This window comes from Scleropages formosus, chromosome 1 (assembly GCF_900964775.1).
Source record: "Scleropages formosus chromosome 1, fSclFor1.1, whole genome shotgun sequence".
Classification (NCBI taxonomy): domain Eukaryota; kingdom Metazoa; phylum Chordata; class Actinopteri; order Osteoglossiformes; family Osteoglossidae; genus Scleropages; species Scleropages formosus.
This window is the reverse complement of record NC_041806.1, coordinates 7,545,100-7,554,373: the sequence shown is the minus strand read 5'-3', so window position 1 is coordinate 7,554,373 and position 9,274 is coordinate 7,545,100. Positions and strand designations below refer to the sequence as shown.

At 38.4% G+C, this 9,274-nt stretch overlaps 1 protein-coding gene across 2 annotated transcripts; it reads right to left on the bottom strand.

The window, feature by feature from the left end:
• Positions 1 to 1,342: 1,342 nt before the first annotated feature.
• On the bottom strand, positions 1,343 to 8,889 carry LOC108930462 (14-3-3 protein beta/alpha-A). Of its 2 annotated transcripts, XM_018745707.2 has the most exons (7): positions 8,800 to 8,871; positions 8,308 to 8,444; positions 6,540 to 6,840; positions 6,178 to 6,301; positions 5,737 to 5,900; positions 5,366 to 5,461; positions 1,343 to 3,109 (listed from the first exon to the last, which is right to left on the bottom strand). In XM_018745707.2, the coding sequence occupies exons 3-7, from the start codon at positions 6,831 to 6,833 to the stop codon at positions 3,053 to 3,055; spliced, it is 735 nt and encodes a 244-aa protein (XP_018601223.1). In that variant the 5' UTR covers positions 6,834 to 6,840; positions 8,308 to 8,444; positions 8,800 to 8,871; the 3' UTR covers positions 1,343 to 3,052. The 2 variants fall into 2 exon arrangements, with proteins under 2 accessions (XP_018601223.1, XP_018601222.1); XM_018745706.2 differs by lacking the exon at positions 8,308 to 8,444 and having other exon boundaries at positions 1,344 to 3,109; positions 8,800 to 8,889.
• Between the last annotated feature and the right edge of the window lie 385 nt (positions 8,890 to 9,274).

Sequence of the window (9,274 nt, the reverse complement as noted above, 5' to 3'; positions counted from 1 at the left end):
TATGACTTTAAATACTGTCTTGTTACAGCAATTAAAATAATCAGTTTTTTAAAATAAAATAATTCTCCAGTTTAGGTGCATATGAGTCAATATTTCACTGATTCTTTTTGTTTTTTTTTTGTATACATTGAAGCCCTCCAATCAATTGTCCATAATAATTGTTGCTCTTGGCCAGGAAAAAGTTTTTCACACCTGGTTTACACCACCGCCACCGCGACCCTACTAGGACAAGCGGGATGGAAGATGGATGGACAGTTTACACCATCCATCTGCTTGTCCTGAGGAGGGTCATAGTGAACCAGAGCCTATTCCAGAATCATTTAGCTCAAGGCTGAGAGGGTTACACCCTGGAGAGATCTGCCCATGGTCACCCCGCACGGTAAATTACACTGTCACTTCAAGCATTCTCATTCTCTCGTTCTGAGTTCTCTGACTGTTACCATTATTGTTATTACTGTTATCATTATTTATTGCTATTGCTGTCACTGCTGCTATTGTTATTTACTGTCATTGACACTGTTTTGTTTGTCATTGTTTTGATCGCGCAGTATTCCTATTGTCCTGTGGAGAAGCATTCAGGAAGATTTTCATGATACATGTACATGGTACTTGTATCTATGACAATAAACTTGAAACTTGCAACTACTTCCAGTTACCTTTCTCTTCTTTTTTCTCCAAGCAGATATGAACTTCCATATTGCACAAGAGAAGAACAAAGAGCTACTCTCTCTTTCATCATTAATATTATATTTGAATGACTTTTGGAGGAGAGTTGTGTCATCTCAAACAGAAATACCATTAAAGTTGGCTTGAAAAAATGATCTCTATCCTTCCAAGATTTTGTATAATGTTAGTTCCCATTTAAATACTAATTATTACAGGTAACACTTCTAAGAGGAAAATATGTTTCACCAGTTGGCCTAATTTTGATTCGGGTCTATTTATGAAAAGAGAAACTCTTGCCAGTGAAAAAATCATTTTCCTTTAATCAGGTTATAAAGATGAATGCTAAACAGTGAAGAGGAAATAGTATTTATAAAGATGCAGTATGTAAATACCATGCTATGCTACAAATAGTGTATTTGGTTGACTTCACAGAACACATTTAAAAACTTTCGGTTATGATAAAAACATGAATGGAATTTTATCATTAAATTTATCAATTACATGGTTCATACTACAAATTTTCATTGCTTTCCACACCTAAAGTTTTCAAATTGAGTGTTTACAATTGAATATTTCCTTGACATTCCTGTCAGACCAAACCATATTAAATATTCATTTACATCTATGCATTTGGCTGATGCTTTTCGCCAAAGCAACACAGGGCTCGGAAGTCTTCCTGTACGAACTGAAAAACGACAAGTGTGTACATTTCCAACATGGTTTATTTCAGTCTGAACAAGAAAAAAAAAAAAACGGAATTTCAGAGAAACGCTGAACTGATAAAAGTTTTATTTTAAATCATCTTTTACACTTTTCTATTACATATAAGGTGAAACTTGAACTGTCATAAAAGACATACACAAATCTATAATTACGTCAGTAACCATGTACTTAATTTTCATCATTTTTTATCTTTTAAGCTACTCTACATTTTCACAACCACGTGCGCACTAGGTGATAAACCGTCACAGAAGCTATCTTTAGGCAGAATACTGGTGAGTAAAAACAGAGCAGGGAAGAGATGCCAGATATACAGACAGGCTTAGTTCCACATTCACTACTGCATTTTCATCAAGCGGAGAATATTAACTGCCGTTTGTTCAGCAACAGGGGATTTTTTTTCTCAGTGCATGGAACATTGTCTTCAGCAAGACATACAGATGGCTTCTACACCTATGTGGAATGTTATGATGGTTGAGTATTGTGACACTGAACTGCTCAGTCCTTCTTCTGGTCAGATTTACATCAATGTAAAAATCCAGAATGCAGTATTTGATTCTATTTTCATAGTAATGTTACATTTTCTTGCAAAGTTGATCAAATATACTGAACTACACCACAAATGTGGATTTTTTTAATTTTTATTTTTTTTACAGCTTATGCCAACTTTTCTGATAAGCTCTGCCAAGATATCTAGAATAATAATAAAAAAAACCTGCTGTGCTCTGATACAACATTTAAAAATCCCAGACTTTAGGAAAAATAGGAGCTAGATTAATTGAAAACAGCTTGTAGGTTTAAAACGTTACTTCGAATTCCTACCAGAAAAATTAAGCTCTATCTTAACTTCTAAATGCAATTACAATTTAGCATATAGACATGACAACTTTATATTATACTGATGTTAAACAGCACCTGTGTTTAAGGTCCATAGAAAATTACAGAAACGTTGAAGTGCTAAACATGGTATGTTACATTCTTATGGAATGTTTCAGGTGGACAGAAATGGATTAGTAAAACACAGGGTCATTCTTTACTTTCTGCACTTTGAAAAATGAACCATGAACATAATTATACAACATACTCAGAGTCAGTGTCACAATACATCATTAGAATTTTCTGTATGAATCCACAGCAGAATTGTACTGTTACCCTAAAACGGGACCTTAGATAAATATCTGGATGAGAAAATGAAAAGGGGCACATACAAAAACAATTTTAACAGTGAAATGTAAGGAACAAAATACAGAACTAAGCATCACAGTGTTTGGTGAAAATAAACTGGCAGTTTAATAAGCTTATAATAAAATCAGCAAATACCATGAGAAATTACAACAAAAAATTAACAAAATGGGGTGAAAAAATCACAAGCAGTCAGGGAAAACATTTCAAAATTTTAATATGGATAGATGACTGGGAAACAAAACCAATACACTGAAAATAAATTGCCTTGCAACTCAAAGAGGTGTTAAATCCCCCCCCAAAAAAAAAAAAAAAAAAAAAAAAAAGTGGGCCAACTGACTGGACATTCCCCTTTCCACTCAGAGTGCTCCACAGGGCAGGTACATGTCATGCTGTTTGTCATACAGAAGTAGAATGGCAGGGCGGTGGAGCTGGGATGCAGGAGTGGTGTAAGATAGAGTGGGTACGGATAACAGTGCAGCCTTTAGTTCTCCCCTTCACCAGCCTCGCCTTCATCACCCTGGTTTTCCGATGTCCAAAGCTGACGGGGGAGGAAAAGAAAAAAAGACCTCTATTGCATCTTTTAATTAAAGAAACATATTCCTCTTGAATCCAAAACATTACAGACAAAAATTGTAGCTCAAGTCAAAGACAGTTCAAATAAAACATACATCCTTGCAACTGGTTGAAGCTCTGCTGGAACTTGAAGGTGAGAAGGTAAAGAGCTCAAAGGTCTCTGAGCTCTTGTCTTACATGATACATTTATATCTCACAAACTAATGAAGCAACGCATACAAACATCCAACTTGCAAATTTTCAAAGATAAAAATTTACAGGTTTACTATATTTCATCGTCTTCACTGGTTTACATTTATCTATTTAGCAGACACCTTTCTCCAAAGCAACTTCCACTAAGCTATGTAGTGTTATCAGCCCACACACCTTATTCACCAAGGTAACTTACACTGCTAGATACACTACTTACACTGGGTCACTGATCCACACATCAGTGGAACACAGTGTCACTCACACACTATGGCTGAAGCTGAATAGCATGTCTTTAGACTGTGGGAGGAAACCAGAGCACCTGATGGAAACCCACGTAGACAGAGGGAGAACACGCAAACTCCACAAAGACTGAGCAAGGATTGAACTTGCACCCTCTCGCAACACACAGGCACTGTGAGACAGCAGCACTACTCACTGTGCCACCATGCCATCGCCGGTTCATTTCTTGAAATTTCAGTTCTAAAGAGAAAATGGCCTAAAATTCCGCTTTTTGCAATTAATAGGCAATAAAACCCACAATAGAAGCAACAGTGCTGTTTGTAGTGGGTGGCAGTTTCATAGAGCTGTGCAGGGCCTTATGGCTACATTATACCATTACAGAAAGTACCCTGCAAATAGAGGTACGCCATTATGCTTTTTTGACTGCTAACTCAAAGTAAAAGATGCAGACAAACACTACACATTTATATGATCAATGGGTTCTATCATCATGGCCAATTTTGCTGTCCTCATTCGCAAAGAAGGTATGCAGCTGGTATTTAAGATCAAACACTAATTCCTTCTTCCTACACTATTCTGCATTGAACTACTCAGCTACCTAATGCGTAGGAGGAACACATTTACACTTACTCATGATGCTTTTCTCCAAAGAAACTTACATTGTTTATTTGTCCATTTATATAACCGGATAATTTTACTGAAGCAAATTAGGGTGGGTACCTTGCTTAAGGGTACTACAGCTAGAGGTGAGATTTGAACTTGCGACCTTTGGGTCAAAAAAAAAAGCAGCAGCTCTAACAACTGTTACCAGCTGCACCAGCAGTCTTCATGGTATTTGTGTACCGTTTCCTTTACTCTATAGAGGGAGACAGACTGCATTGCATGAGCTGATGACAGAAACCAAATAAGTAAAAAGTATTCATTTCAGTTTATTTCATTTTAACTTTCAGATCTTTTAAAATCTTCATAAACTGAAGTTACGATGTATTAAATTAATGATGTATTGGCTGGACATAACAGATACAAATCAACTTCCAGTGTGAACTGGGTTCGTAAACTGAGGGGCAAGTACTGAATTCTTAACACTCAAAAGATAAGTTTACATTCACTTCCATTATAAAAAAAGTCAAATCTCACTATCAATAGGAGTTTGTAATTCAATGTTGCAAATTCAAGTCAGATAAATGGCATTAGTGAATCATAAATCCTAGTAAAATAATTATGTACAACAACCAAATACAAGCAAAGGTATGGAATTGCCAGCAATAACCAATTAAACAAAGCAACTTTTACATGTTATTCAACACTAAAATTCTATTAATAAAGTGTCAGTAACTACAGGCCATCAATTAAGCCTGCAGCAAACAAGAATACTGCATAATTATACACTTATGCATGGGTAATACCCAAAAAAGAAACAGTACATCTGCTCTGCTACAATAATCACACCCTCATCAATGGAAGTAGATGCGCCAGGAGTAATTCATAAACATAACAGAATTAATAGTTTTCTTTTTTAATAATGACAAATGTTAAAGTCAAGGAACCACGTATCTTATACCACGCAAAATTAAGTTTTACACTTGAGACTAACCGCCACACAACAGCAGCATTCAAACCTCAAGTTACACCTTACTGGTTACAGGAACAATTCTTACACAACTATGAAAATGGTTACCCTTAAAAACAGAACATTTACATACCTCAATAGACAGAATATAACTGAGTGAGTGACGCAACACTAATGTACTCATTCTGCTTATTCCAGTTTGAACAAGATCAAACTTACAGTGAGGTTGTCCCTTAGTAGCTGCATGATCAGGGTGCTGTCTTTGTAAGAGTCCTCATTCAAAGTGTCAAGTTCAGCGATTGCTTCATCAAATGCCTGAAACAAAATTGGAAATATGCTTTATTTTCTGACTGGCACCCAATACCATAACTTTGGTAATAAGAAATTATGCAAATTTAACAGTTTTATTGCCTGTGGGAAGGAAAAAAAAAATTCAAGACAAATGCAAAAAACTGACCCTCAATGAAACATGACTCGACAAATAAGAATATGCTTTGCAGTCAATGCAAATCACTCACATTTCTTGATGGTGGCATGTAGACTGCAGCCCTACTGATAAAACTACACTCTCTCAAACACTTATAGCTCACCGTTTTTGCCAGAGTACAAGCCTGATCAGGAGACCCAAGGATTTCATAGTAGAACACAGAGAAGTTGAGAGCCAGGCCAAGTCTGATGGGATGTGTTGGCTGCATCTCCTTCTTGCTAATTTCAAAAGCCTCTTGGTATGCCTTCTGCGAGTTGTCCACTGTAGCTATAGTGGAAACAATTGTAGAGATTTTTTTTTTTTTTTTTTTTTTAAATCTTAGTTTCCGAATTCTCAGGGGCAACAATGTCCACCACATTATAAAAACCTTGTACCAACATAAAAACAAATTTAAAACTAATTATTAAAATCTTGCAGCTATTCAACTTAAGGTGATGACTGAGAAGGCCCATACCTTGTCAGAAACATTAATTTGCATTTACTTTACATTTAATGCAGACACCATTTATAAATGCTCTTCTATACGTTAAGTATATATACTAACTCTTCTTGGAGTCTCCGGATGCCACTTCAGAAAGGTATCTGTAGTAGTCCCCTTTCATTTTCAGGTAGAAGACCTTGCTTTCTGCCTGGCTTGCGTTGGGAATTAGGTATTTGTCAAGAAGACCCTAGGGAAGATTAAGACAGGCAGACACTGGTTCCTTCCTCCCATTTAAATGAATGTGCAACACAATTTATTCCGGAAATCCAAATAATCAGAGCAATTAAAAATAAAAAGACCGTAAAAACAGAATGCTACTTGAACAAGTAACATTATATTTGAGACTCCAAAAGTGACCGACTTTTTTCCTACCACATTTCATACAAGGAAATTTTCACACGGCTCTGCAGTGTCTTTCACCTCACCAGTACATCATTGCAAATCTCCTGCAGCTCTGTCTCGATTTTCTCACGGTACTCGCGTGCCATCTGCTGCTTCTTCTCACTGCCCTCCGTCTTCTGCTCAATGCTGGAGATGACACGCCAGGAAGAGCGCCGGGCACCCACTACGTTCTTGTAGGCCACAGACAACAGGTTGCGCTCTTCGTTGGAAAGCTCGTGGCCCTGCTCCGTCACGGCCTTCATCGCCGATGCCATGTCATCATAGCGTTCCGCCTGCTCTGACAGCTTAGCTTTCTGCACCAGGTCAATTTTGTCCATCTTCACACTGAGTGAATGGCAAAAGCAGAGACAAAATTATACATTCATTGTTTGGAAATTACAAATTGTATTTGGGGGGGGGAATCACAAGAAGAAGAACTCGGAAAAAGTTTTTTTTTTTTTTTTTTTTTTTACACAAAGTTGCAACATTTTGCTGAAGTTACAATTACAACATTTTCAATTATGGAAAAAAATACATAAACTGATGATGGATGGTTTATTGTGAGTAATCATCACTACCTATTTTCACAGTCATTATAATGAAATAGCTGCCTCTCTGTGCAACATTAAAGATGTACCCTGGAAAACATTCTCCCTACCAGTTACCAAAAAAAAAAAAAAAAAAAATCACGCAACAAATTCTAAGTTAAACTGCTTTCACAATTATTCTTGCATTTATATTTTTATATGATCAGTAAAGCAGCCAGGATATTAAAATCTGTTCACACAGGTACATGATCACATGAGATCTGACATGGCTGAAAAGTAATAAACTAAACACACAGGCACATGTATCCAACGCAACTCAAGGATCTTTCGAGTTCATCTAGATGGGCTGACTCACTAATGGTTCATTTAAAAAAAAAAAAAAAAAAAAAAAAAAAAAAAGTTAACTGACTCACCTTTTTTTTTGACAAACTTCAATGCTTCACCAAAATTTGGTCTTACATTTATTAATTTAGCAGATTCCTTTCTCCAAAGTGACTTAGTGCTAACCCTACCTAATTATTTAGCCATTTATACAGCTGAATAATTTCACTGGAGCAATTTAGGGTAAGTACTTTGCTCAAAGGTACTACAGCCAGAGGTGGGTGGGATTCAAACCTGTGATACTTGAGCCCAGAAGCAGCAGCTCTAACCACTACTCTACTAGCCATCTTACATAAGACTCCAGCACATTACAGTTTAACACTAGTCACAGGGCAGAAGGTAGAGCCCTAGCTAGAGCCTTGCACTCTGAAGGTTCCCAGTTCAAATCCCACTCCTGCAGTTGTACCCTTAATCAAAGAACTGCAGGTGGAAAAGGTGCTTATCTAACATTCACATTGTGAGATGGCTCAGATAAACAAACACTAATATAATGGATTACTAATAAGAAAAACACTAGCATGGCCCGTTAAAGTAAACAGCTGGGACACTGGAGCTTCGCCGACCATCACACACTGACACTCGGGTTCGACACCGCAGCTCTCCGCACAAACTCCATTTCCTCTATTTTCTCTGTGTACACATGCTGGCTCACAGGTTACTCGAGCCTTCCTCGGAGGAGCTCCCACAACACGATCTGAACCCGGTCCCTCCGTATCGACCCAAGCCTCGGACAACGGGGGCGGCTCGAGGAGGGGCCCATCGACGCTTCTGTAGCAACCGGATCGGAAACACGACCGTGCGTGCCGTCCGTGACGTGGGTCGCCGAGGCCTGGCCCCTTGGCTTTCCCGTAGCCAGTCACAACGAAGCCCGACAAATCCTCACCAGTATCAGGTAGTCTGATCAGTACTATAACCAGGTCTTCCGAACGAAGCGCTGGTGTCTCGGGGCCGCGGGAATATCAGTCCCACCGCGTCAGATCACATCGGAGCCGTCTGCTCGTTCGTAATCTCCCCACAACGCTGCGAGGAAAAAGTGGCACGGTAGCACAAATAAAACCACGAAAGATGTCACATTATGGTTCTTATACTCATTTCATTGTCTGACGGAACCTGTCGGGTTTATTTTTTTCCCCACAGCCGAAGTATTGTTTTTATGTACAGTACTCAGAATGGGCGATTCATCATACGGCCTAAGTCACTGCTGGTAGCTTAGCTATCGCTCGTTAGCTTAGCAAGCCGAGTCCTTGCTCTCTGTCTGCCTAAAAAGCCGTCGGAAGGCCACGGTCACAAGGGATAATTTCGAATCATGACGCATAAAACCTAAACTACCAGACATAAGACGTGGCAGGAGAGAATTACTGGCGATGAAACTCACATTTCTTGTGTAAATTTATCTGCAAACGATGCACGACAGCCACCTCTGTCCTCCGTCTCTTCTCGCTCGGGATGTTCTAAGGCAGTTCCACTTCCGCTTCTACCGACACTTCCGCCCCCTATAACCCCGCCCCCTCCTTCTATTCGCACGCCATGTACATCAATTACATGAACGGTATTACTTTTATTCATTTCATTATTAATTATTACGGTGCACAGCAGGGTATTCTTACACTATTAGTTCAGGGAGTGTCAGTCAGGGGTATTTTATTAAGTGTACGTACACTTTTCTCCAAAAAAGCCACAATGGTAAGGTACTTATATAACTATTTACCCATTTTATACAGCTGGGTAATTTTTAGAGCAATTTATGGTAAATACCTTCCTCAAGAGTACTACACTTGGAGGTGAGATTTGAACTTAGCACTTCTAACCACTATGCTACTACATTGTCCTATTTACAATTCACCAGCAGT

Coding starts and splice junctions, on each gene's coding strand:
- LOC108930462 (XM_018745706.2), bottom strand. CDS start 6,833: ATGGACAAAATTGACCTGGTGCAGAAAGCTAAGCTGTCAGAGCAGGCG. Junction 5,462..5,736: donor CTTGTACTCTGGCAAAAACG/GTGAGCTATAAG, acceptor ATTTTGTTTCAG/GCATTTGATGAAGCAATCGC. Junction 3,110..5,365: donor TACTAAGGGACAACCTCACT/GTAAGTTTGATC, acceptor CTCCCCCGTCAG/CTTTGGACATCGGAAAACCA.